This window comes from Carlito syrichta, unplaced genomic scaffold (genome assembly GCF_000164805.1).
Source record: "Carlito syrichta isolate Samal-C Ts95f unplaced genomic scaffold, Tarsius_syrichta-2.0.1 Scaffold303237, whole genome shotgun sequence".
NCBI classification, from domain to species: Eukaryota; Metazoa; Chordata; class Mammalia; order Primates; family Tarsiidae; genus Carlito; species Carlito syrichta.
In genome coordinates this window covers 142,118-169,214 of record NW_007247333.1, presented here as the reverse complement: position 1 = coordinate 169,214, position 27,097 = coordinate 142,118, and the positions used below count along the sequence as shown (strand labels likewise).

Here is a 27,097-nt window from a genome sequence, read left to right as displayed (position 1 = left end):
TCCTTCCTTCCTTCCTTCCTTCCTTCCTTCCTTCTTTCCTTCCTTCCTTCCTTCTTTCTTTCTTTCTCTCTCTCTCTCTCTCTCTCTCTCTCTCTCTCTCTTTCTTTCTTTCTTTCTTTTTTTGTGTAAGGTCCAGTAAGACCTTGTCCCTGCAACCCTCATGCAGCCTCTATCTGAGCACCTGACACACAGTGGATGACTCTGATGGGTCTCACATGGGAGGACAAGATGTGACACTCAGACAGTGGCCCCTTCCCTACCTTTGTGATGAGCATTGGGCTCATTTTCTCTTGCCTGTCTGGGATATCCCATGATTACTTTTTTTTTTTTTTTTTAATAAGTTGGAGTCTCACTCTGTCGCCCAGGCTGGAGTGCAGTGGTATGCTCACAGCCACCACAGCCTCAAGCTGCTGGGCTCAGATGATCCTTCTGCCTCAGCCTTCCCATCAGCTGGAACTACAGGCACACTCCACCATGCCCAGCTAATTTTTTGATTTATTGTAGAGACGAGGTCTCACCAAGTCTCCTAGGCTGCTCTTGTACCCCTTGACTCAGGTAATCCTCTTGCTTCGGTCTCCCAAAGTGCTGGAATTACAGGCTTGAGCCACTGCGCCCGGCCCTAGGATTACTTTTGTGAGCGTGAAAAGAAATTCCTGTTCTTTCTCAGAATTCAGAGAGAATGTTCTCAGCTTTCCCCTCTTCTCCCTGGGTCTCTGTCCGGCCCCCAGACCGTGTACTCCTGGAGTTGGTCGAAATGCTCCTCCCGGGCATTTCCCTGCCCCCATCTACCCAGGCAGAGAAGATGGGAAGGAGTGGGAAGCTGTTAAGTGGTCATTTCACTAATTATTACTTGTGTTTGGAAGACATTTAGTAGGCAAAGTGGTAGAAACCAGTGGTTGAATTTTTTTGTGTGTAGTCATCCCATATTTTACTTGAGTTTTTGGCCTGAGTCTATTATTGTGATTATTTGATATTTGATTCTTGTACAAAATGGTTATCTAAAACAGTTACACTAATGATGACATATTGAATTTTAAAAATTAATATATTTCCAAATATCTTTTCTTTTTTAATTGGAGTCTCATTCTGTTACCCAGGCTGGAGTGCAGTGGCATGCTCATGGCTACCACAGCCTTGACTTTCTGGGCTCAGGATATCCTTCCACCTCAACCTTACAAGTAACTGGGACCACAGGTGCACACCACCACACCTGGCTAATTTTTTTATTTACTGTAGAGATAAGGTCTTGCCAAGTTACCTGGGCTGATCTCAAATCCCTGGTCTCAGGCAATCCTCTTGCCTTGGCCCCTCAAAGTGCTGGGATTACAAGCATGAGCCACCACACCCAGCCAAAAGGGCTAAATATCTGATGTAATGAGTGAGAAGATTCTGCTATATAGCCAGCATGTTTTTGGTTAGTGTAGAGAGGGCTTGAAGTAATATGATGTTGTAGCTTTAAAAAAAATTACAAATTGTAACTATAGTTTGGGCTAAGAAAAACATTTTGCTTTTCTGTGTGTTCTAGTAAATGTGTGGATCCCAAAATATTGCCAGGTTGGTTTTTTTTTTTTTTTCCCTGTGTAAACCAACAGTCATGTTTACTGCTGTGGCCAGGTTAAGGTCCCTGTGGGTGGCATGTCTCTGTGGCTTGGCTGTGCCTGTCCCCCGCTCTGGTTATGACTTGGCTTGTCACATCCCTTTCACACAGAGCAAGTGGCAGAGATTATTACTGAGGTTCCCCCGGACGAGCCTGTGAACACGGCCCCAGATGAGCGGATCATGGAGCTGGTTCTGGGGAAGCTGGCCACCACCACCACTGACACCAGCTCTGTGCCAAAGTAAGTCCTGCCCTGGCCCTTGGGACCATCCTGGGACAGACAGCACCTGAGGCATCCAGTTCATCCTGTGGGGACGGTGCCTCCCAACAGGAAAGCCTGGTGAGGGGGAGGTAGAAGCCATCTGCTTGGGAAGCAGCTGGAATATTCTGGAGCTCAGGAGTTTAATAGTGCTTTCACTGTGAAACACATTAAAGAACATTTTAAAATTGTAAAACATAAAATTTGTCATTTTAACCATGTTCAAGTACACTATTCACTGGCATTATATACATTCACACTGCTGTGCAACCGTCGTCATCATCCATCTCCAGAGCCTCCTCATCTTCTAGAACGGAAACTCTGCATCCATTAGACTCTAGCTCCCATTCCCCCTTCCCAGCCCCAGCACCCACTGTTCTGTTTTCTGTCTCTATGAATTTGACTCCTCTGCCTAACATAAGTAGAGTCATACACTATCTGTTCCTTTATGACTGACTTATTTCCCTCACATATTGTTCTCAAGATTCATCCCTATAGCAGTCTGTGTCAGAATCTCCTTTCCTTTTAAGGCTGAATAAGATTCCATTGCAGGCATGGACCACATTTGATATCTCTATCCACCCACCATGAACACTTGGGTTGCTTCCACCTTTTGACTCTCTGTTGTGAATAATGCTGCTGTGATAAACAGTTTTGTATTTGAATTTCAGTAAATTTTTTTTAATGTTTTGAGTCGGAGTCTCACTCTGTCACTCAGGCTGGAGTGCAGTGGCACAATCATGGCTCACTGCAGCCTCTACCTCCTGGGCTCAGGCAATCCTTCCACTCAGCCTCTTGAGTACCTGGGATTTCAGGCATGCACCACCACAGCAGGCTGATTTTTAAAATTTTTTTGGAGAAATGATGTCTCACTGTGTTGACCAGGCTGGTCTTGAACTCCTGGGCTCAAGCAGTCCTCCTGCCTTGGCCTCCCCAAGTGCTAGGATTGCAGGCAGGAGTCACTGCACTGGACTCCCCCTATCTTTTGCCAATTTATTTCTCTTGGGCAGGTTTACACATCATCAGAATAACACCATCACCCTCAAGAGGAGCTTAATCCTCTCGAGCAGACACGGCATCCGGCGGAAGCTCATCAAACAACTGGGGGAGCACAAGCGGGTCTACCAGTGCAGCATCTGCAGCAAGGTCTTCCAGAACAGCAGCAACCTGAGCCGACATGTGCGCTCACACGGTGAGACTGGGCAGAAACACACGCAAGTGGGGACAGAGGCAGGAAGGCAGCTGGGCCTCCCCTCCCTGGGGTTCTCAGAGAACGTGACCATGGCAGCAGGTAGCCATCTTTCCAGCTGCCATCTACATAGCAGGAGCGAGAGAGCTCTGTGAGTGGTTCAGAGGCGGGTTCACATTTTTAGTAAATGCTTAAAGTAGTGAGCTTTCTGTGGGTTTCTCTGCAGGTGACAAGCTGTTTAAATGTGAGGAGTGTGCCAAGTTGTTCAGCCGCAAGGAGAGCCTGAAGCAACATGTTTCCTACAAACATAGCAGGAATGAGGTGGGGGTTCTCGTTCTAATTGTGTGGATGAAACAGACAATTGACTGAATAATCATGTTATGGAGGGAAGAAAGAGTCACAGGAGAGAGGAGAGCTGGGTAAGGGCTGGGGGTGTTCCAGGCATCCCCTGGTCAGATGCCACAGGCCCAGCAGGAGGAGTCGGGAGAAAGAGGCAGTTGGTGTTATGAGCAGCCTGCCTGAGTGTGGGACTCCCTTTCTGGGCCATTGGATGGCAAGCATGAATGTCCTTTGTATCCCTAAGTAGAGTAGGAGGTTAGTGGAGGAAAGTGTTGTACAGGCACACTCGTGCAGTTGCTTGAGCAGCACATTGAGGGGGCTCACCTCTGTTCAGGGGGTATCTCACCGATGGCATGACCCTCCCACCAGGTCGATGGCGAGTACAGATTCCGCTGTGGCACTTGTGAGAAGACCTTCCGCATCGAGAGTGCACTGGAGTTTCACAATTGCAGGACAGGTGAGGGGCTGCTGCTCTTGTTCCCTCCCTGTGCAGTCCCATGTGACCTCCCTGACACCTGGGTGAGACTGCGGAGCTTTCGGTGCAAGTCAAGAGGTCTTAATGAGTAGACAACTTCACTTTTAATATTTCCACTGTTCATTTTGCAGTTGTTACTTGTTTCTTTCTTTTTCCCTTTTTTAAAAAAATTTATTTAAGAGATGAGGTTGTGTCTTTTTTTTTGGAGACTAGGTTGCTATGTTGCCCAGGCCAGTCTCAAACTCCTGGGCTCAAGCAATCCTCTTGCTTCGGCTTATTCTAAAGACACTCAGATGGACGTTTTCCACATCAAAGTGCTGTATTTTTTCCTGTGTCAGCTAGAATTGTACATGTCCCATATCTGTGGGCATTATAAAGCAGGGGGGTTCATTCTGGTCAAGAATGGAGAGCGGCAGCATCTGAGTCATTCTAGGACCATGGGAGAACTAGATGGGGGCCAGAGTAGTGACTGGAGAGGGAGAGGATTGTTTTTGGCGATCTCCCTCACTGAGCTCTCTCTCGTTCTGTCCTGCCAGCGTCTGGGCAGGGTGTTGCCACCTCACACATGAGTTTTGTTCTGAGCCTGTTCATGTGCACCAGTCACCAAGTGAAATGAGAGCTCCCTTTCCTGAGTGAGGCTGGAGCCGGTTGTTCCTGGGGCCAACCTGTGGTGGAGATGAGGCATCTCAGGCCCATCTCTTGGGCCGAGTTTGCTGCTGCCAAGTCGGGAAACTACAGAAATATATGCATACAAGCCTGGCATGGTGGCTCACACCTGTAATCCCAGCACTCTGGGAGGCAAAGGCGAGAGGATTGCCTGAGCCCAACCTGGGCAATTTGGCAAGACCTCATCGCTACAATACATTTTTAAAAAAATTAGCTGGCATTGTGGTGCACGCCTGCAGTTCCAACTTCTTGAAAGGCTGAGGCAGAAGGATCGCCTGAACCCAGGTGGTTGAGGCTGCAGTAGCCTTGTTTGTGCCACTGCACTCCAGCATGGGCAACAGAGTGAGACTCTGACTCAAAAAAATAAAGAAATAAATAAAACAGAAATATATACACGCAGCAGGAGGCCACAGCTGGGTGGGGAGCCTCCCATCCCGCCCAGCTACATTCTTTGTGTGACCTGAGGACACCCCATGCCCTATGGTGGTGATATGTACCCTCTTGGGGGAGCTGCAGCTCCTGGTCCTCCCCCCCACCCTCCGCTGCTCCCCTGCCTCAGTTCCCAGTGTGGTTGACTCCGTGAGGCCCAAGCAGAGGGAAGTCACTGTTGCCTCTGTATCCTTCCTCTCTCCAGGACTCATAGCGAGCCTAGGGGGTGGGGGTGGGGGTGGCGGTGCCCGGCGGCAGTCGGCTAGAGGCCTGCCAGGTTAGTCTCGACATTGCCTCGTTTTTGTGCATCCACCCTTTGCCTGTCACTCGCATCTCTGCATTAGTTCTTGTTGAGGGCCTGCCTACTCCGTGTGTCTCAAGAAGCATTAACCAGCAAAGGGCCCCTAGGCCCAGGGCTGTTTCATATGGACTGTGAGAGTCCTTGCTTTCCCAGTGTCTGCCGGGGCCCTTTGTGTCCTTGGTTGATTCTACTCTGAGCTCTTCTAATTGGAGCCAGGGCTCAGTCCTTCCATCTTCAGTGCCTTCCTCCCTGTGGAGGGCTGTTCCCGGGGCAGGCAAGAGTAATGATCTCCCTGCTCAGAAGGACCCATGTCCATGGCTTGAAGCAGCCTCTGGAAGCTTCCAGATAAATTTCCAGTGTGCTGCACCACCTGTATTCTAAGCCGACCCATTCCAAGAAATTTGGGGCACAGCCACCGAGCCACTTCCATGTGACATGGTGTCAGCCAGACAGACAAACATGAGTGCTATTTCTTAGCCTCCCTTGGGTCTCCACAGTCTGTGAGAGTGCAGTGGGTGAGGGCATCGGGTTCTCGGAGCTACGCCAGCATCCAGGGTGCTTGGTGAGGCAGATTCAAGGCTGAAGGAGAGAAGTTGTCTCCTGTGATTTTTGACTGTTTATCTGGACACAATGAAACAGAAAGTCATAGAAGCAACCAGCGAGCAGCAGCTGCCACATGTCCACTAGGAGGTCTGTGGAGCCAGACACTGACTTCTGTTCATTACCTAGAACCAGCAGTGCAGCAGGGAACTAAGACACTCTAGTTCCAAAGGTTATTAGTCTTAGGTGAAAAGAAAGGATAATTTGCATAATTATTGTTTGCATGCTGCTATATGTTTTTATTGTATCGAAGTTAAGAGAATGTGTATCAGGCCAGGTGCAGTGGCTCACACCTATAATTCCAGTATTTTGGGAGGCCGAGGTAAGAGAATTGGCTGAGCTTGTGGGTTCGAGACCAGCCTGGGCAACTTGGCGAGACCTCATCTCTACAATAAATCAAAAAATTAGCCGGGCATGGTGGCGTGTGCCTATAGTTCCAGCTACCTGGAAGGCTGAGATGGAAGGATCACCTGAGCCCAGTGGGTTGAGTCTGCGGTAGCTGGGAGCGTACCACTGCCCTCCAACCTGGGTGACAGAGTAAAACTCCCACTCAAAAAAAAAAAAAAGATTGCATATCTTCCTTAGACCATTCAACCAAGAATGTGTACAGTGCAAAGGGAAGCTGTAAGAGTTGTGGTGTGGTGGGTACTCTCAGACCCCCTCCCTGGGCCGTCGCTGTGCTTGTCCCGTGGTGTGAAGAGGTGCTGACATAACTCAGCTGAGTGTTACATTAGCACAGTGCCATAGATGTTTATTCCCAGTTGCTCATTTATGAAAACATAAGCACAGGCCTCCAAGGAGCAAGACTGGGAGAAGGGCTTTTGTGACTTCATGCCATCTGGGTTCCTGAGCTAGAGGTGTGTGAATGGCTGGAGCAGAGAAGTCACCTTTGGGGGATGGAGTCATCCTGACAGCTCTACTTGTCACCAGGCAGAGGCTGCCCCCCCCGCCCCCCCAGATGGAGAGAATGGTTTGAAGTGGGTTCCCTTTCCATGGCCAGGAGGAGCTTGTGAGGGAGGAAATGGAGGCCTAAGGGCAGCCCCAGGGCTAGCGGAGCTACCAGCCAGGAGGGAGGCTCACCTGTGTTGTTTAGCAGGCTGGGGTTGGGAGTGGCATTTTCAGACTTGATGGAACATCATTGGAAAGGTGTGACCTTCAACAAAGCCCTTATCTCTAGTGATTTCATTCCTAGAAATTCATGCTAAAGAAATTTAGCAGAAGAAAGAAAAGCTGCATTACTAAAGATTGTGTCAATAAATTATTTCCCGTAACAAAAATAATGAAGTGAGTGGTGATAAATGAGTTGAATGGAATATTACATAGCCATTAAAATAACTGTGGAAGTGTCCAGCATCCTAAGCATGCCCGCTGTAGACAAGGACAAGAAGGACTCTGGCAATGGGTCTTGTGGAGGAGGTAAGAGCTGCCCAGGTCCTGAGCTAGAAGGAAACTGTGAAGGGTGTAGAGTGTGTGAACAATGCTTCACTTTATAGGAGGAGGCCAGCAGTGTGTCAGGGCAGTAGGCAGGCTGGCATTCTTCCCAGTGCCCTCCTCAGACCAAGACTCTGTTGAGGTCACGCTGCGAGTGGGGTAGGGAGGAGCAGGCCTGGGTGTCAGGACTTCACTAGGGGCCACTTCCGCTCTGCTCAACCTCCAGCCCTTCCTGCCCCTGGAGAGGCCACCTCCCCTTGTCCTGCCATAGTCAGAACTTTGGGAGGGTGTGGTCCCCTCCCTGTCCTGGGTGTGGTGCCCAGTGAGGCAGAGGATTCCCCACTACCATCTCCTGTCTTGCTCTCTGGGCTCTGGGAGTGGCCAGGTGGCTGTGAGATGACCCTGCCTTGTGTCTTGGTTTCCCAGGTGGGAAGAGATTAAGATGTCTTACTGATTTCAGGTAGGGGTTGTCTGATTCCCTTGCTCTCCACCTGGGCTACACATTGGTGTCCTGTGAAGGAAGTTAAAGGCACTCTGAGGCTTGAGGCCCACCCCAGAGACTGGCCAGGGTGGTGGGCGGGAAGGGTTTTGCCCACAGGGCACAATAGCAACATCTAGAGACATTTGGTTGTCACAGCTGGCTCAGGAGAGGGATGCTTCTGGCATCTAGTGAGAAGAGATCAGGGAGATTGCTCAACATTCCCTTGTGCACAGGGCAGCCCTCCTCAAAGAATTATCCAGCCCAAGATGTCAGCAGCACTGAGGCCAGGGAAGCCTGGCCAGTGTGGTCCTTAGACTCTGGTGGCTCCATCGTACAGCAAAAAGGGAGTAGCAGTGGCCAGATTTGTTGCAGAAATAGCAGCTTCTGATAGGCCTCAGGGATTTATGTTGGAGACAGTCTGTTCTGGTGACCCTGCTCTGGAGAGGGGAGGTGACACCTGTCACATGGTTATTGTGATTACCTACATCAGTGATACAGGGTGGAGAGAGCAGCTGTCGAGAAGGTGAGGCCTCCAATGGATAAGGGAGCAGGGCTGAGGGTGACTGAGGGCTGTAGGTAGGGGGCAAAGATGGCATGGGGTGGAGCTGTCGGAGTCCTGGCTGGATCAGGAGTTGCAGTGTGACTGGCTGACTTCAAGGAGGGGCTGGAGGTGAGACCTGGGATGGATGCAGGTGTTTCTGGAAGCTTCATAGGGTATGTGGTGTGTGTATTTGTGTATGTGTGTTTAGTATGAGTGTGTGTGTTGAGTATGTGGTGTGTGTATTTGTATGGTACATGTGTTGAGTTTGTGTGTATTTGTATGGTATATATGTTGAACATATGCAGTGTGTATTTGTATGGTGTGTGTTGAGTGTATATGTATTCATGTATGTATGTTTAGCATGAGTGTGTATGTTGAGTGTTTGGTGTATATATGGTGTGTGTGTATTTGGTGTATTGTTGAGTTTGTATATTTGTATGGTATGTTTGTTGAATGTGTGTGTCTTTGTGTATGTGTGTTTGGCATGAGTATGTATGCTGTGTGTTTGTATGGTGTATGTGTTGAGTGTATTTGTATGGTATATATGGTATTTATGTAGAATGTGTATTGAGTGTGTATTTGTATGGTGAGTGTGTGGTGTGTATTTGTATGGTGTGTGTGTGTTGTGTGTGTGATGTATATTTGAGTGTTGTGTGTGTGTGTCTACTAAAGGGAGACTTAGGAACAAGATGGCTTTGTTGAAAGGTAGGAAGAATGTGGGCACTTCGGTGGGGCAGGAGCCTGTGGAAGGCAGACGAGGGGGAAAGGGTAGGTGGTGGAGCCTGAAGGGGCTTCAGGGCCAGCTGCAGTCAAGCTGACTGGAGAGTGAGGGACCAAGGGCAGCTGTGGCTTAAGGAGTGGGGCATTAAGAACTGCCCCCAAGCGTGGTGGGAGGGTGTGGGCCAGTGTTGCTGGAGGGGAATGCAACTCTGCACTTCAAGCACTTGGGGTCTCTTCCCTGTGTCATGTGATTCTGGGGCAGATGGCACATGATACGCTGGTGCATTTTTCTTCCTGGCCTTGTCTCCATGAGCCTGTCACCAGTGCTTTCTTGCCTGCTCAGGCCATGCACTCGCGCCTGCGTCAAATGTTCTTTTTTTTTTTTGAGTCGGAGTCTCACTCTGTCACCCAGACTGGAGTGCAGTGGCTGCTCCCGGCCACCGCAGCCTCGACCTGCTGGGCTCCGGCGATCCTTCCGCCTCAGCCTTCCAAGTAGCTGGAATTACAGGCATGCACTAACACGTCCGGCTGATTTTTTGATTTATTGTAGAGATGAGGTCTCGCTGCCCAGGCGGGTCTCAAACCCGCGGGCTCAGGCAATCCACTCACTTTAGCCTCCCAAAGGCGCGGGATTACAGGCTGAGCCACCAAGCCCGGCAGTCAAATGTTCTTGACCTCAAAGTTGTTGTGTGTTTGTTTGCTCTCTGGACAGATGACAAGACGTTCCAATGTGAGATGTGTTTCAGATTCTTCTCCACCAACAGCAACCTCTCCAAGCACAAGAAGAAGCATGGCGACAAGAAGTTTGCCTGCGAGGTGTGCAACAAGATGTTCTACCGCAAGGATGTCATGCTGGACCACCAGCGGCGGCACCTGGAAGGTGAGCATGCCTGCCGTGGGGTGTACGCCATGGGGGTGGGGGGCGGCTCCTGTGGGGTGAGGGGAAGCATGTTGGCACGGCCTTTCTGGAAGCTCTGGGACCTGGCAACACCCACCATCCAGTGGGGTCACCCTCCTTGAGGAACCTGACTTGGGGTCCCCAAAACACAAGTGTCATTTGTGCTTTGTGTACATGGAAATAGCTGGAAACATCCCGAATGTTCCATCAGGAGAAAGAGTTAAGAAAAACAGACCATTCGTAAGGTTGACTGTTATGCAGTCATTAAAAATGTGCATTCACATACCAGATACTGTGGAAAATGCTTTTGATCTGACAGAAAGTAGTAAAACCCAGTAGGGAGCAACTAAGAACAGTAGCCCTTTGGCGGCCCTGCCCTTCGTGGATGGTACTCACTGACCCACACACCTCTGTATAAAGATTTGGAAAAAGTAATTTTCCAGAGAATTACAAATACACATATGCTTGCTGTACAGAAACGTGAGCTAACAGAATCCTGGATAAAGTTTGGCGACAAGAAGTTTGTCCACACAAACAGGCACATACACACATTGTGTCTCTTCACAAAAAACAAGGCTGGAATTGCTAGTCCGTGTTATTTTTTCTACTTTCCCTTTTGACCTGACTCTTCTTCCTGTTGATTCACAAAGACCCACAACTTTTTCTTTGTGGTTCCTCACGTGGCATACTCGGGGCCTCTCCAATCAAACCTGTCTCCACTTAGTGAATGGGTAGCCTTGGGCAAATGTTGTGCCTCAGTTTCCTCCTCTGGACAGTGGAGACAATAATCATATCCACTCCCCAAGGGTTTGGGTGGTGGTTGAAGCATACCCTACTCACAAAATTCCCATGTAGTGCCCAGCACATGGCAAGTGCCCATGGATGCCAGCTACTGTCATGCTGTTTCCTGCAACGTGGTATGGCAGGGCTGCATTTTACAGCTTACCCATCACTCAGGTCATCTTCTGGGGAAGAAGCTCATGTTGTGGTGATTATTTAATATTGGCTCTTTATCTAAGCCCTGCCCCAGATTCCCTGTGTCTGTTCTGCCCTCATGCCACCAGGAGCCTTTGGAGAATGACCCATTTGCCTGACGGCCAGCTTATTGTGGCACTATAAGTCCAGCCCTGCATTTACAACCAGTGAGGCAGGAATGTACCCAGATTGGTCAGCAGTATAGTAAGATACTGACAAGTGCATTTTTCTCTTTTGTTCAAAAGTTCAAAAAGCCTGTTTTAATCCCAGTTTTGCCTTAAAACCCTGAAGATGTTATTGTCAGCCAACTTTTTTGATACTGATTTGACTGATTTAATTTGCAAAAGATCACTATTAGTATCTTTTTTAATTAAAAATGCTGTCTGCTTAATAGTCATCTGAAAACATCCTAACTTGGCCCTGAGCCTTGAGATGCAGTCAAAATGCCTTCTGCAGTAGAAAATTCCCTTCTATTCCAAATGCTTCAGATGCAGGAACTGTCACCAGATTCCATGTGCACTGGCAGTCTCCCTCCTTCCCTGGGTGCCCATGTAGGAGCCACAGTTAGTTGCTGATGCCCAAATGGTATGCAAGTGACATCCTTTACACAGTCACTGCCCTGTCACTCCTGTGGGCAGCCCTGTCCTCCCATCAGATGAAAAGGACACTGGATGAATTACAATCTGATGGCTCTTCCTGTGTTCTGTGTGGATTCACTCTCTTGCTGGTGGGACTGGGAATTTCAGGAGTGCGGCGGGTGAAGAGAGAGGACTTGGAGACTGGCGGGGAGAACCTGGTTCGCTACAAGAAGGAACCTTCTGGATGCCCAGTGTGTGGCAAGGTAACGCTTGCTCTCAGTATTGAAAACTGAGATAGAAAGCACTCTATTTTCTTGAGTTAAAACTCAGAGCTGTACTTAGATTATGGGGGAACATGTTTAGGGTGCAAGGGGTGTCCTGGTTGTCTCACACTGAAGTATCCACACATTTTGCACATTTTCTATCAGTCGGTCTCTTTGGCACTTAAGATGAGTTTCTAGTAAATGAACTGTGAAGGGAGGATTTTTTTCCTTGATGGCCTTTTCCCCTTTTGCTGTGATTTTCCATCTAAGCTGCTCTAAGGCTCATACTCTCCTGTATAGTGTCTTTGAGACATCGTCCTTGTGGTTAGGATTGGAGCACAGCACACCAAGGCAGTGGGAAGACCCGGTTGCTTTTCTTTTTTTTATTTTTTGAGTTGAAGTCTCACTCTGCCACCCAGGTTGGAGTGCATTGGCATAATCACGGCTCACTGCAGCTTTTACCTTTGGGGCTCATGATCCTTCTGCCTCAGCCTCCGAGTGTGTGCCACCACATCCAGCTAATGTTTTGATTTTTTTGTAGAGATGACGTCTTACTATGTTGCCCAGGCTGATCATGAATTCCTGACCTGAAGCCATCCTTCTGCCTTGGCCTCTCAAAGTGTTGGGATTATAGACATGAGTCATTGTACCTGGCCCCAGTGACTTCACTTTGACTGTTGGCACTGCTCCTCCCCATTGGTGGCCAAGTAGCATTTTCTAAGTTAGAGCAAGACAGACCCCATGGTCACAGGAGCTCTTGGCACGTTTAGTGGAGCCCAGCCCTCCCTGAGTGATGTTATTTGTGGAAACATGTCCATCCCAGGGCCCCCAAGGTGCAGGTGTCTTGGCATCCGTCTCGGGATTCAGACACCCAATTGCTTAGCAGCGATGCTAGATCCTAAGCATCCAGAAGATACACTGCCCATTCCAGGAGACCTCAGGGCCCATATCTGTGGTACTCAGATCCAGTACTGGGTTGCTGTCAAAGCCATGTCAGATAGCCATGTCAAGATGCTCCTTTTCTTTGGAAATGAGCACCTCAGTTTTGACCAGTACTGTTGTTGCTTGTTTATTAGATTCAACTCTCATACTTGGGTGTCTGTAAAATGTCAACTGTCCGCAGAGGACTAGAACTCATGTCCCTTGTGGTATCCAGAGCATGTGCTGTAGGGTAAAGGTCTGAGAGAAGCCCCATGTAGGCCCTGAGCCTGGCAGCTCTGGGCATTATTCAGGCAGGCTCGAAGTCACCAAGGGGAGGGTACTCTGCCAAGTCTGTCACAGCCACATGCCGTCCACAGGAGCTGCCTGACACTGGCACCCTGAAGTCACAGCCCACACCTAGGCGCCTCAGCAACTGGGAGCGCAGGCCTCATGCAGACAGCCAGCTGTGACCATCAGCATTGCCAGAACTTTTGACTTTCTCAAGAGAAATTGGAAATCTGTGTTATGTGAAATTTCCTAATTTCTTTCAAACCACAGAGCAAGCCAAAGCAAACAGGTCAGCAGGGTAGTGTGGCTGTGGGCCACATTGGGTCTGTGACCTCGGGCTAGAGCCAGAGGCTAGTGAGGTGGGGTGGGCAGGTGGGTAGAACAGAGCATATACAGGACTGTGGCAGGTGATGGCTGTGTCCTTTGCGCAGTGTCCCTGGTCTTTGTGCCCACTGGCCTCTGGTCCTTGGGAACTGCTGGCCCCACAATTCTTCTTTGCTGAACTCTGCGCCTGACCTCCAGACCTTGGCCTTGGTGAGTATTCAATAAACACTTCCATGTAGTGTTTATTGAATACTCACCAAGGTCAAGGCTGCTGGAGGAGTAGCCAGCATGTTTTGGTTACTGAGTTCTTCACTGTTTGCACCCATGTCTCAGCTGAGTCTGCCCTGAAAAGACAGAGGAGGTAGTTGAGCCTGTGGACTCCGCCCCTTCCCACCTGATGTATCACCTCCCTCCTAGCACCCTGGGATGTGGCACAGCGCTGTTGGCCCCTGAATCACCTGCTCATCTTGGAGAGAGACATCCCAAGGAAATGTTAGCCTCCCGTCCCCCGTGAATCCCTAGTTCCCTTTCATTCATCTCTTGCATTCTCCTCTTGAGACTGTGGACGTCAGCAAGCTCTAGGAGCTGTGCATCCTGGGTTACTAGGCCACGGCAGCACCTATCTGGATGAAGGCTCAGAGCTCTCCGGGGAGCTGGAGGTCCTGGGACCCGGGTGGTGGTCTCAGCTGCTTGCCTTTTTCACTGCTCTATGCTGGTGGGTGCAGTGGCCACACCTGTCATGTGGATCCCAGTATTTCCAACCCCACCCCAGTGCAGGGCACCAAGGTGACTCCTGTGGATAGGTGTGGGATGAATGGATGAGTCTCCACATCCATCACACCAGGCTGGAAATACCGAAAAATCAGAAACATTGTTGTGAGTGCCCATGATGCGTAGTGTTGAGAACGTCACTTTCTCTGATACCTACTTTTGGAAAATTGCAGGCATCTCTGTGATTTATAGGCTCCTTGGTAGGCTCTGTCCCAATGAAATATTTAAGTGAGCTAAAACCACTGAGCTGAGCCATGGTTTATAGTGGACAGTCTGCCATCTATTGCAGACTAGAGACCTGCTAGCTCTGAGTTCTGCCTTGGCCCCTCTCCAAACGATTCCACAAGTCATCCTCTCCCATCTTTGCTCAGTAGTTGCACTTGTCACACATGGAGGGGTTGTCAGAATGTCAAATCCAGAGTTGTGTGCCCAGGGTGGTTTACCCAGCGGAGCCAATGACAACCTCCTGAGATGCCTCAGACCCTTACCCAGTGCCTCCCTGCCCACAGGTGTTCTCCTGCAGGAGCAACATGAACAAACACCTGCTCACGCATGGTGATAAGAAGTACACCTGTGAGATCTGCGGGCGCAAGTTCTTCCGTGTGGACGTGCTCAGGGACCACATCCACGTCCACTTCAAGGTGTCCATCTTGTACCATTCCATTCGCAGGCACAGGGGTGTGGATGGCAGGGTTGTCATCTTAGACAGCTAAGGCTTCTGTAGGCTTCTGTAGCAGGACACTGTGGACTGGGTGGCTTATCAACAGATGCTTGTTGCTCTGTAGGCTGGAAGTCCAAGGTCAGGGCACCAGTAGCTTCCGTGTCTGATGAGGGCCTGTGTCCTAGACTGCACCTTCTCACTGTGTCCTCATGCAGGTGAAGGGGAGCTCTTTCTGGGGTTTCTTTTATAAGGCACTGATCCCATTCTCCAGACTCCACCTTCGTGATCTTATCACTTCCAGAGGCCCTGCCTCCTAATGCCATTACCTGGGATGAGGATTCAACATAAAAATGTTGAGAAGATACAAATATTGAGACCCTAGCAGCATCCTAAAATAGTTGACAACTTGGCCACATTTTATCTCTTCAAAGTGAGTGTTTTGCTGTTGTTGTTGTTGTTGTTTTTGAGTAGGAGTCTCACTCTGTCACCCAGGCTGGAGTGCAGTGATATGCTCATGGCTATCACAGCCTCAACCTGCTGTGCTCAGGCAATCCTTTTGCCTCAGCCCTCCAAGTAGCTGGAACCACAGGCGTGTGCCATCACCCCCGGCTAATTATTTTATTTTTTTGTAGAGATGAGGTCTCCCCAAGTTGCCTAGGCTGATCTCGAACTCCTAGGCTCAGGCAATCTTCTTGCCTTGGCCTCCCAAAGTCCTGGGATTGCAGGCATGAGCCACCCAGCCCAGCTCAAAGCGAGTCCTGTGCCTACATTTGCTTCATCTTACGTTGCTTAGCCACAAGACTGGAAGTAAAATTCCTCCATCATAGGGACTTCCCTAGGGGGAAGACTAGAATCAGGACGGGGTGTTCGTTCCCTCCCTGCCTGTGAGGAAAGCAAGGAGTGGGAGCTTGAGGGAGCAGGGAGGACTTGGGGTGGGATTCAGGACAGGAGGAGTACTGACCCAGGAGAAAAGGAGGAAATACAGGTGGTGCAGAAGGACCAAAAGAGTGAAGAGCCCCAGCCTGAGAGGCATCTGTGGCCAGCTCGGGTGACTCCCCATGTGGTGCCCAGCCCGGGGTGGGATCTGCTTGGCAGGCATGAGAGGAAGACAGAGCAGGTGTTGAGAGTCGGTGGTACTTGGGCCCAGGATCCAAGCCAGATGGGCAAGCCCTGCCTGTTGCTCGAGAGCCACAGGTGTAGCTCTCTAGGACTTCTAGCATTAGAGAGGCGTTTCTTCTTTATTTGGGCAGATAGTTAACCATCCCTGTGGTATACATAACCCATGAGCGCTTCTGCTGTGCTGGCGGAAGGCAGACAGTGACTGTTTTCCAGGACATTGCGCTGATGGATGACCACCAGAGGGAAGAGTTTATTGGCAAGATTGGGATCTCCTCAGAAGAAAACGATGATAATTCCGATGAGAGCGCAGACTCAGAGCCTCACAAGTACAGCTGCAAGAGGTGCCAGGTAGAGTGGTCCTCCTTCCCTTACATGCCTGGGGCAGTTGGTAATTGCAGGGCTGTGAGGACCCAAGCAGTGCCTTTGGGCAAATAGAAAGAGGTCCTTCCCTCTGCAGAGGCTCGGGCCTGGTGAGCCAAGGGCATGCAGGGCACCTGCTCCCCTCCCATGACTGGGAAGGCTATCCTGTGTCACCTCGGTGCTAAGAGATGTCAGTGTGGGTCTCACGGGCCCCCTCTGACAACCCACCTTGTAACCTTCTATGTGTCCACATGTGCAGTGTACTGGCCAAGGCGGGGTCAGGCTCCTGAAAGGCTGACTGTGCTGACCACAGGCTGGGGTTCCTCTCCCCTCAGACCTGAAGCCCTCCACCAGGCCTCCCCTGCCCACAGAAGGGGCTTGCTGGAAGGGAGGATGCTTTCTTGTCAGCTTGCCACCCCATCAGCTGCCTCGCACGGGGCTTTACCACTCAAGAAAAGCCACCGTTACCCATCAGGCCCATGGGATCCCCTTCCTCTCTGGGGTCACAGGCTCTCAGGGCATCTGGGGCCCTTGGTGTGTGAGTAATTCAGGAGCCTGGGACTGCGTATGGGCATCAGCGAGTTCTCACTCGTCTCGCCGCAGCTCACCTTCGGCCGGGGGAAGGAGTACCTGAAGCATATCATGGAGGTGCACAAGGAGAAAGGCTATGGCTGCAGCATCTGCCACCGGCGCTTCGCTCTAAAGGCCACCTACCATGCCCACATGGTCATCCACCGCGAGAACCTGCCGGACCCCAACGTGCAGAAGTCAGCCTCCCTGGGCTGCGGGCTCCAGGGTCATGGGGGGAAGGGAGGGGATGTGTTCCCTTGCAGAAACAGACTCCCACGAGCCATCCACAGCCCCAAGCAAGCTGTGTCCCCTGGGCCCAGCTTGGAGGCATGAATGCTCTTTGTCCTGTGCTTCTTCACAGCTGTCACTCCCTCCTCTCACCCCTTGTGCCCAACTCCAGCACGAGAAGCCTGTGTTATAGAAGCTAGCGGGTTCCTGGCCTGCCCACAGAAATGCTTCCCCACTGCAATTAGGTTCCACTAATGCCAGGCACATCTGGCGTGCAGCCCAAGCCAAGGCTGTGATGAGCAGACAAGTGAATGGTTTTGTCTAGAGGCTCTAAAAGGTACCACAAGCAGGTAGCTGAAACAGCAGGGATTTACCTTTTCACAGTCTGGAGGCTGAAGGCTGCTACAGCAGAGATCCACCAGCTGACTCCTCCTGGGCCTCATAGGGCCATCCCTCCGTGTGTCTGTGCCCAACCTCCTCCTCCTCCTCCTCCTTTTATTTTTCTGAGTCGAGGTCTCACTCAGTCATCCAGGGTGGAGTGTAGTGACACAATCACAGCTACTGTAGTCTTGATCTGGGCTCAGGCAATCCTTCTGTCTCAGACCCCCAAGCAGCTGGGAGTACAGGCACACACCACCATGCCTGGCTAATTTTTTATTTTATTTTTTTAATGGAGATGGGGTCTCACTGTTACTAAGGCTGGTTTCAAACTCTTGGGCTTAAGCAGTCCTCTCGCCTCAGCCTCCCAAAGGGCAGGGATTACAGGTGTGAACAACTTCACCTGGCCTTCCAATCTCTTCTCTTTTTTTTTTGAGTTGGTGTTTCACTCTGTTGCCCAGACTGAAGTACCTTGACACGCTCACAACCACCCCAGTGTCAACCTGTTGGGCTCCGGTGATCCTTCTGCCTCAGCCTTCCAAGTAGCTGGAACTGCAGGTGTGCTCTACCACACCTGGCCAATTTTTGATTTATCGAAGAGACGAGGTCTCGCCAAGTTGCCCAGGCTGGTCTCAAACCCGCAAGCTCGGGCAATCCACTCACCGTGGCCTTCCAAAGTGCTGGGATTACAGGCCTGGCCCAGTCTCCTCTTCTTATGAGGGTACCAGTCAGCTTGAATCAGAGCCCACCCCAGTGACCTCGTTTCAACTTAGTGACTGCTGCAAAGATCCCACCTCCAAACACAGTCGCATTCTGAAGTGCTGGGGTTAGGATTCCCACATGTGTATTTGGGGGTCCCCATTTAGCCCACAGGAGAGGCTGAAACATTTGCTTCTTTAATCATCCATGTAGCACCTTTTCTGCTCCCCCATCTGTGCTGATAAAGGTGCTGAGAAAGTACCCCCCGAAGGTACCCCAAGAGCATCCACCTGAGGCTGCTCTCTGTTTCAGGTACATCCACCCCTGTGAGATCTGCGGGCGAATCTTCAATAGCATCGGGAACCTGGAGCGCCACAAGCTTATCCACACAGGTAGTGGGTGCTTGTTAGGCCATGGCGGGAGGGACCAGCGAGGGTTCGGGTAGTCTCCACGTGCTTCACACCCTGGCCATCTACACAGCTCCTCCGATGGCTTCTGCCATTCATTCACTTCTCCCATCTATGCCATCCTGCTTCTTGCAGTCCCCCAACCCCAGCCCTGTCCTGTCACCCCCTCAGGACTGTCTCATGCCAAAGGCCCCTGGGGGAGTTCTGTGGAGGCTGCTGCTGCAGCAGTGACCCGCCTTGTGATTGACTGTGCTCCAGTCACAGGGAAGCTGATCTCCTCCATATGGACTCTGCAGGGAGGAATTTCTGGGCTCTGAGCCACAGTGTGTGTCTTTAGGTGTGAAGAGCCATGCCTGTGAGCAGTGCGGGAAGTCCTTTGCCAGGAAGGACATGCTCAAGGAGCACATGCGTGTGCATGATAACATCCGCGAGTACCTGTGCGCCGAGTGTGGGAAAGGTAAGTATGGATGCCAGAAGTCAGGATAGTCACAGCCAGACCAAAGTCACAGGGACAATCACAGCCAGGTCGTTCGCCCAGCCACTTGGGTTGGAAATACCACCTGTGCTTTCTAAAGGAGATGTGAGCGAGACATAGCAGAGTGCCACGGTGTTGCTGGGCAATGTTGGCAGAGACCCAGGGGCATCAAATCACTTGCTTAAAAGAAAGGAAGAATGGGAGGCAAATATCAGAAATCCAGAAGAAAAGTCACATAGTCAAAAAGAGAGAAAGACGCAATAAATGTAAAGGCACACACACATCATTTTAAAAGTTGGAAAAGAACGTACATTACTGCTTGAAGTACAAAATAAGCTGGGCATGGTGGCTTATGCCTGTAATCCCAGCACTTTGGGAGGCCAAGGCAGAAGGATTGCTTAAGGCCAGGAGTTTGAGACCAGCCTGGGCAACATAGGGAGACCCAATCTCTACAAAAAATTAAAAAATCAGCTGGGTGTGGTAATGTGCACCTGTAGTCCCAGCTACTCAAGAGGCTGAGGGGCAGGAGGATCACCCGAGCTCCAGAGTGTGGTAGCTGTGATCATGCCACTGCACTGCAGCCTGGGTGACAGAGTGAGACCCTGTCGCTCAAAAAAAAAAGTACAAAATGATTCCGAGTATCAGTGTGGGTACTGTAGGTGCAGAGCCTTCAGCATGTTAGCAGCTGCTGTGAACTGGAACCAGCTACGTGTAAAGAGGTGACTTCACCATGGCCAGGAAGTCCTCGCTGTGACAACATAACGCAAATTAATAAGAAATCTATCAATAAGTTGTCTATCAGTAGGCAAAATCTTTAAAAAGGTCATTTCAAGGTCAAATGCAGTGGCTCAAGCCTGTAATCCCAGTACTTTGGGAGGCTGAGGCAAGAGGATTGCCTGAGCCCAGGGGTTCGAGACCAACTTGGGCAACTTGGCCAGACCTCGTCTCTACAATAAATCAAAAATGGTTGGGTGTGATAGCATGTGCCTGTAGTTCCAGCTACTTGGAAGGCTGAGGCAGAAGCATCACCTAAGGCCAGCATGTTGAGGCTGTGGTGGCTGTGAGCATGCCACTGCACTCCTGCCTGGGCAACAAAGTGAGACCCCAACTCAAAAAGAAAAATAGTCATTTCAGTACATGTTAAAATTGTAACCCATTCCTGTTTAAACAGAACAACTTCCTAAAAGCCTTGGAGCAGGGCCTGTCGTGAGCTGTTTCAGATGGTACTGCTTGTAGTCACAGTGGCCTCAGAACTATCCCTACTCAGATAAGAAACAAATCAGGTTTATCTGCTTTGCTGTTAGGATCTTTTAAAAATACCATGTTCCGTAAATGCTTTTATTTTGTTTTTCCTTTATTTATTTTTAAAAATTAAATAGAAGTCTATGAATATTTTATGCACATATAAAATATTACATGCTGCCGGGCATGGTTGTTCATGCCTGTAATCCCAGCACTTTGGGAAGCCAAGGTAGGAAGAGGATTGCTTGAGTCCAGGAGTTCAAGACCAACCTGGGCAACATAGTGAGACCCCATTCTTGTCTTAAAAATAAATAAATAAATAGAAGCAGTGCTGCCAAAAAAAAAAAAATTACGTGTCAGAGCTTAAAAGAGTGACCAGCAGAGAAAGACAGAAAGGAGAGGTTTCCTGTCCCTCAGTCCCACCCTCGGTCCCTGTCCTCAGAGCATGGGCATAGGCCCTCATGTCCTCCAGGATAACTGTGTGCAGGGACAGCATATGGATTGTTTTATTGAAAAAGTGACGCATGTACCTAGCCAAAAAGGTAAAACCAAAACTTTTGTGGGCAGCGCAAATGGGTCTGCAAGATAATGTTGTTGTTCCCCCTGCAAAGGCCTGTGGCCACTCTGACTGACTCTAACTGCGTCCACAGGTCTTAGCAGGGACATGTTGGCTCTCTCCTTCAGCGCCACACTCCTCTGCTGTGAGCTCCCAGCCCCTTCCACTATGTGCCACCACCAACTCTCCTTTCTTCCCTAATATCCCCTAGAAGTTAAATTTTTTGTAAGTGAGGTGGGCCTGGCAGGCGTCCTATGTAGATCATGTGGAGACGGGTGGGCTGACCCTCCCAGGTGGGCAGAAAGGGGCCACCCCTGGGTCTTCTGCAGATCCTTGAATGCTCCCAGGGCACCCTGGAGGTGGGGTAGTCAGAACCCCATTTTATAATATAGACATTTTAATATTTGCAATGTATTGCATATTTGGTTTCTTTTATGAGTTCTGAGTAGCTTAAGTAAAATGCTGGCAGTAATACATTGGTTACCTTATTTATTTCTCATAATATTACATTTTGATATGTCATGTGACTCTCGCTAGCACATACAAGCAAATGCTGGGGCTTGTTATTTCCATGCTTTGTTTTTTCTTTTTTTAATTTAAAAATACATCTTAGAGATTTTTTTCTTATCAGAACACATAAATGAAAATATTGCCTCACTTTTTTTCAAAACCTTGGTAGGATTCCATTGTGTGATATAACCAGACCCCTATTTATATATTAAGCCTTTGTGGGGCTTTTGTACTCATTTATCATTACAAATGATATAGGAAACATCCTTGCATATCATTACTTAACATTTTTTTTCTAGGAATTCTAGGCCCAGTCAGGGGCTTGGTCAATGCCCGGGCCCAGATGGGAGGCTGTTAGAAGTCCTGAGAGTCCTCTCCCCCAAGAAAAGGGCCAGGTGCCCAGCCAGTTGGTTTCCTGTGTATATACAGGAAAGTGTCATGTTCAGAATCACTTCATGTACCATTCAAGACTCGGGAACAATCCATGAAACATCTGCATGGCCTATAAGAAGAAGTAGGTCTTAAAAGCTTTTTAAAAAGGCATGCCCTATTCGGACTTGAACATTTTGAGTGTTTTAAAAATACCAATTTTCCCCAGAGTAACTTGTAACTGTGATGCAGATTGAATCACGGCCGCAGTAGAGATAACTTTAAAGTTTCCACCATGTGGCATTGTGTTTATTTTAAAACTGTTCACAGATTTTTTTCCTTTTAATGGAAGGAAAAATCAGGAACACTGGCTGTAATGGAGAGGTTAGAATGTAGAAATGAGCTTTGTTGTTCTTTCCTCCTGTTTTTTTTTTTTTTTTTTGAGTTAGAGTCTCACTTCTTTGCCTAGGCTAGAGGGCAGTGGCATGCATGCTCATGGCCACCCCAGCGTCTGGGCTCCAGCGATCCTTCTGCCTCAGCCTTCCGAGTAGCTGGAACTACAGACATGCGCTACACGCCCGGCTGTTTTGGTTTTTTTTTTTCATTGTAGCGACGAAGTCTCACCAGGTTGCCCCGGCTGGTCTTGAACCTGTGGGCTCAGGCAATCCACTCGCCTCAGCCTGCCAAAGTGCTGGGATTACAGGCTGAACCACCAAGCCCAGCCTTTTCCTCCTGTATTTGCTGACTTTTCTGTGAGCCTGTGTTACCTTTGTAATTTGGAATGCATGCATTTTAGATGCATAGAAGAGGAAGGTGTGGTGTCAAGGCAGGCTAGTCAGGACTGGCTTCTCAGGTCTCCATCCAGCCACTTGCCCCTGGCCCTAAAGAAATCACCCCACCAAGGGTCATAGCCAGATGCTGGTGAGGGGCGGAGGCAGACCCGCTTTCGGAGTTTGAACAAGGGTACAGTGGGGAGGGCAGCGAGGCCTTGTCTATCAGAGTTAGATGCAGCTAGAAATTTATCCTGTTTTTATGCAGTTTGAAGTTCTATCTGTAGCGTAAAGATAGGCAGGGAGCATCCCTCAGCCTGTTTGAGAACATCTTGAAACCCTGAGGAATTAATTACATGCACTCTGGTGCCTTGGTCTCAGGGCTTCTGTACCTGCTCTTCCCTCTGCCAGGAATACTGTTCTCGTGAGTAGCTCTTGACTCCTCGCCAACTTATTCTAGGTCCCTTTTTCAGATGCTGCATCAGCGGGAATCCCCTGATACCCCATCTGATGAACTGGCCCCTGGCCACGCCCTCACTCTTTCCTGTCCTCTGTTCCCTCCATTCCAGTCCCTACTTCTTGGTCCCTCCTCCTGTGATATTCTGTGTTTGCTTGTTTGTCCCTCTCCCCACTTAGAAGCCAGGGGCAGGGTGTGGCTCTCTGCCTAGTCCCTGGCACCTAGCACGCAGTCAGTCAGATGTTTGTTGAGTAAACCATGAATAGTATTTAGCTGTTGAAGCCATTGTGGTTGTGAGGTTTGCACTGGTCGGGATTGATGTCTTGTGCAGAAGAGACAGAAACAAGCAGTTGAGAATGAGGTCACATGGTGGTACTTACAGAGGCTGGCGAGAGGTGGTCCCAGGAGGTATGATGCTGCCTGGGAGGCATGGCCAGCCAGGGGTCCAGAGTCCACCCAGTGTGTGCCTGGTTGCCAGCGAGTATCCTGGAATGACAGGTTGCTAGACCGCCAACCTCGGATCTGACCTCTGATTACCTGTAGTTTTTGTCACTATGAGTGTTATGACTTTTTAAAATCAAAAATATTAAAAGTAATTTTTAAGGGCGAACACATTCTTCCATGGTTGGTAACTGTCCGGGACCTGCCCTCCCCACCCTATAGAGGGGCTGCTGACGTCCTCTGTGTTGGCATGGCGACTTCCTCACAGGGGATGTGCACCCCCTACTGGCTCAGCTGTGGCATTGTCTCATAGCCTGTGAGGTCCCCTGGCCCCAGGTTTCATATTCTGGCAGGAGCTGGTTGAAATTCACTGTGCATTGGCTGAGACAGAGGTTTTCTAGATAGCCTGGTGAGAGAATGGGGCTGAGAGGAAACTGTTTGCCAGCTTAGGACAGAGCTGTTTTCAGTCTCAGTAGTCCTCCAGATGCTGAGGTAACAGCCGTGGTCAGAGAGCACAGATGGCCCCACTTCTCCAGCAGGCACAGCTGCAGGCTCATTCCCCAGCAGGGACAAGGTGGCAGTGGCCCTTCCACTGCCTCCAACCTGGGTTAGCTTATGGTGAGCAGGACAGGACATGGTGTGCCCCAGGGTATATGAGCCACCTGGTGGGTATGCCAGGCCATCACACCCACTCCAGAGGGCCCTATGCAGTGCTCCACCAGCCGCCGTCCTGTGCCCCCGGACTCAGCCCCTGTGCCAAGGTTGTCCCTGTCTCCACTAGCTGAGTTATGAGGCTTGAGCTTATTTCATCTCCTTAAGAGTGGCTTCATAAAATTAAATTAAAGGCAGATTGAAAGCCTAACTGTAATATGCCTTGTAATATGTAATCTTCCCTTCATTCGGTCTCCTTGCATATAGCATCTTCATCTTGATTAACATTCATGCATCAAGGTCAAAAGGAAACTGTAGTCACCCTTGTACGTCTCACCAATCTCTCTGACTTGATGGTCATGCATGGAAACCTAACAACAGCCCTGGTGTTGCTTGTGTGTTGTCAGGGGCTGGGCCAGGCCTGGCAGAGGTGGGCACATCCAGTGGGCACATCAGTCTCTCATGACCTCTGGGGACAGTGACTTCCCAGGTCTCACTGCCAGTGGGTCAGGAACCTCTCCAAGGCCGAGCCCCCTGACCCAGCCTCTCCCCAGTTTCATGCTGCCCAACTCCTGTACCTGCCCCAGAGTCCCAGGGATGGGGACTGCCGGGTGGCATGTGGGCACCGCAGGGTTGGCTGCACAGTGGCATAGCCCCTCTGATCTGCTTTGTCCCCGAAGGCATGAAGACCAAGCACGCACTGCGCCACCACATGAAGCTGCACAAGGGCATCAAGGAATACGAGTGCAAAGAGTGCCATCGCAAGTTTGCTCAGAAGGTCAACATGCTCAAGCACTACAAGCGGCACACAGGTGAGTGCCCGGGAGCCATGGGGGGAGGCACCAACTGAGCATGCTCCTGTGCCCAGAAACCGGATACATCACGGAAGAGGGCCACTCGATGCTTTTCCTTCTCATGACTCTCTGTAAGCTCTGGGTTTTCTGAGGGAGCCTCCCTGGCCGAGGGTGAGTCACAAGTGAGTGGCTGTGGGTCTCTGAAAGCTTCCCACACAGGGACTCTGTCACACGCAGCACATGCACATGCATGGGAGCTCAGGTGGCAGCACAGGTGGGGAGCTCAGCAGTTCCGTCAGCTCCTAAATGCCCATCCCTTCCGCTCCACTGTTCCCCCTGCAGTAGTGACCAGGGGTGTATGTGCAAAGCAGTCATCCTCTCGTCTGTAAGGGAAGGTGCTGTACTGTCAGAAGTGGCATCAGTAGGGGTAATGGCAAGGTCATGGTACAACCAAAAAACAACAATGCCATCATCAGAAATGGTGATGTGTGTGTGCACCATGCATAGAAAGAGGATGCAGTATCCCAGGTGAAACAGCAGCCTGCACAGCAACCAACATGAGGACTTTTTTATACAAGATCTTTATATGGAGAGACGTGTACGTGAGAAAGGATGAGAGAAGGTGATGGAGTTAACGTCTGGGTGGGAAACTCCATGTGAGCCTGTCAGTGGTCCCAGGGGCCTCCTAAGATGCGTGTTGAGTCCTGGCCCCAGATCACCTGCCCACCCACCTCCCACTGCTCCCCAGAACAGCGCCACTTGGGTCTGTGTTGTGTTGCCCTGACGTGCAGGCCCGCTGTGTCCCTGGGCTTCCAGAAGTGTGCTGTTCATCTCTTTCCTGGGGAAGAGCTATCCATTCCTTGCTTTGCCTTTCCTGGGCCACTCTTTCCTCCCCAGGACTGGACCACATGCCCTACTCTGGGTTCTCAGAAATCCCCACGCTCTGCCCACTGCCCGCCAACCTGCAAGGCTGTGACAGCCTCCATCCCATTATCCCTGGTGAGTCCTCAACCCTGTGCCCACAAGATGCTCAGTAAATACTCACAGGACTGAGTTAAGCGTATCTTTAAGGATTATTTTGCCTTGTCGCCATTTAGGAGGGAAACCTATGTTTAAAAGGTATTCTCATGATCAGCCTTCTAGGCTGGGAGTGAAGCAGGCAGCTGACCTGATTCTTGCTTGCCAAGCTGGAGCCAAACAGAGCCACTGCCTCAGAACCCCCCAGACTGGGGGACTGACAGGAGCACTCAGTTACCTGATGGAAGCTGCACTTACAGGCCCACATTCCACCCCATCCAGAGTGGCCCTCCAGCACAGTTCCTGTGCCGCTGCCGGGCATCCCCCAGGGCAGGATGGCTCCTGGGCTCCTAGCCCTCACTGTGTGGGAGCCTTCAGGGGTCGTCATGGGCTTCACTGACCTCCGTGGCCAGGAGGAAAGCACCTGGCTTGGCCTAGGTTCTGCAAACTCCAATTCTCCCTCCAGAATCTGTCCCCCCCCCACCCCTTGGCCATTCCCTGAGGCATTCGCCACTTGCCCCATCCCCTGGGGCATCTCAAAGTACTCTCCCTAAGAGTGTGCTCTCACCTTTTCCATGCAACCACCTGTTAGAGGCAGCGCACTTGGATTTGTTTATCTGAATCACCTGAGAAGCTTTGTCAGAAGACCCATTTGGGTTTCTGAGTCTGGGGGGGAGGTGGCCAAGCTTTGATATCCTAACCCTCTGTGGACTGTCCTGGAGGTCAGGCTTCCTTATCTGTAAAATAACAGATTTTTTTTTAACAAGATGGTCTTTGCTCTAATTAAACCTATCTATCTACACCATGCCTCTGGCGCATCTCAGGATAATGGATGTGTTGGTTCTTTTTTCTTAGGAATCACAACATATTATTTTGTTTGTGCACTTTGTAGAAGTCTGTCAACCATACATTTTGATGTCAGTTTCCTTAAAACAAATAAGCAACACAAGACGCTTCCCAATCTTGCCCTTGGACCTGGGGAGGGACCCACCTGCTCCAGGAGCTTCAGGCCCCTCCCTAGGAAAGGGCATCTCAGAACTCCTGTGTTTGGGTGACCATGGCAGGAATCGGGCACTTCCCATGTCCGTCTGTGTCTGCTTCCCTGTTCCCGTCAAGGAAAATTTATAGACCAGGGCTGACCAGGCATTTATCATTGAGTTAAAAAAATAGCCAGATCTCTGATTTGAATTACTAAGATTTTTTAAAAACCATACTCATTGTGTATAGCCACAGCAGTTACATCATCTCTTATACTTGGCATGTCTGGGTTCTCCTTATGTTTGGTCCTGAGTTCAGTGACTGTTTTCCCTTTCATTGTATATATCACACATGCAACCTGGGGTCTTT

At 50.1% G+C, this 27,097-nt stretch overlaps 1 protein-coding gene across 1 annotated transcript in view; it reads left to right on the top strand.

Moving 5' to 3' along the window:
- Positions 1-27,097, top strand: part of PRDM15 (PR/SET domain 15) — a 49,725-nt gene that overhangs the window by 15,774 nt on the left and 6,854 nt on the right. The window contains exons 7-18 of the mRNA XM_008058181.2: positions 1,709-1,838; positions 2,867-3,048; positions 3,272-3,366; positions 3,754-3,841; positions 9,741-9,908; positions 11,648-11,742; positions 14,556-14,687; positions 16,040-16,174; positions 16,790-16,953; positions 18,374-18,453; positions 18,806-18,925; positions 24,620-24,751. Of these exons, the coding sequence (XP_008056372.1) occupies positions 1,709-1,838; positions 2,867-3,048; positions 3,272-3,366; positions 3,754-3,841; positions 9,741-9,908; positions 11,648-11,742; positions 14,556-14,687; positions 16,040-16,174; positions 16,790-16,953; positions 18,374-18,453; positions 18,806-18,925; positions 24,620-24,751 (1,521 nt within the window). The remainder of the gene's footprint in view (positions 1-1,708; positions 1,839-2,866; positions 3,049-3,271; positions 3,367-3,753; positions 3,842-9,740; positions 9,909-11,647; positions 11,743-14,555; positions 14,688-16,039; positions 16,175-16,789; positions 16,954-18,373; positions 18,454-18,805; positions 18,926-24,619; positions 24,752-27,097) is intronic.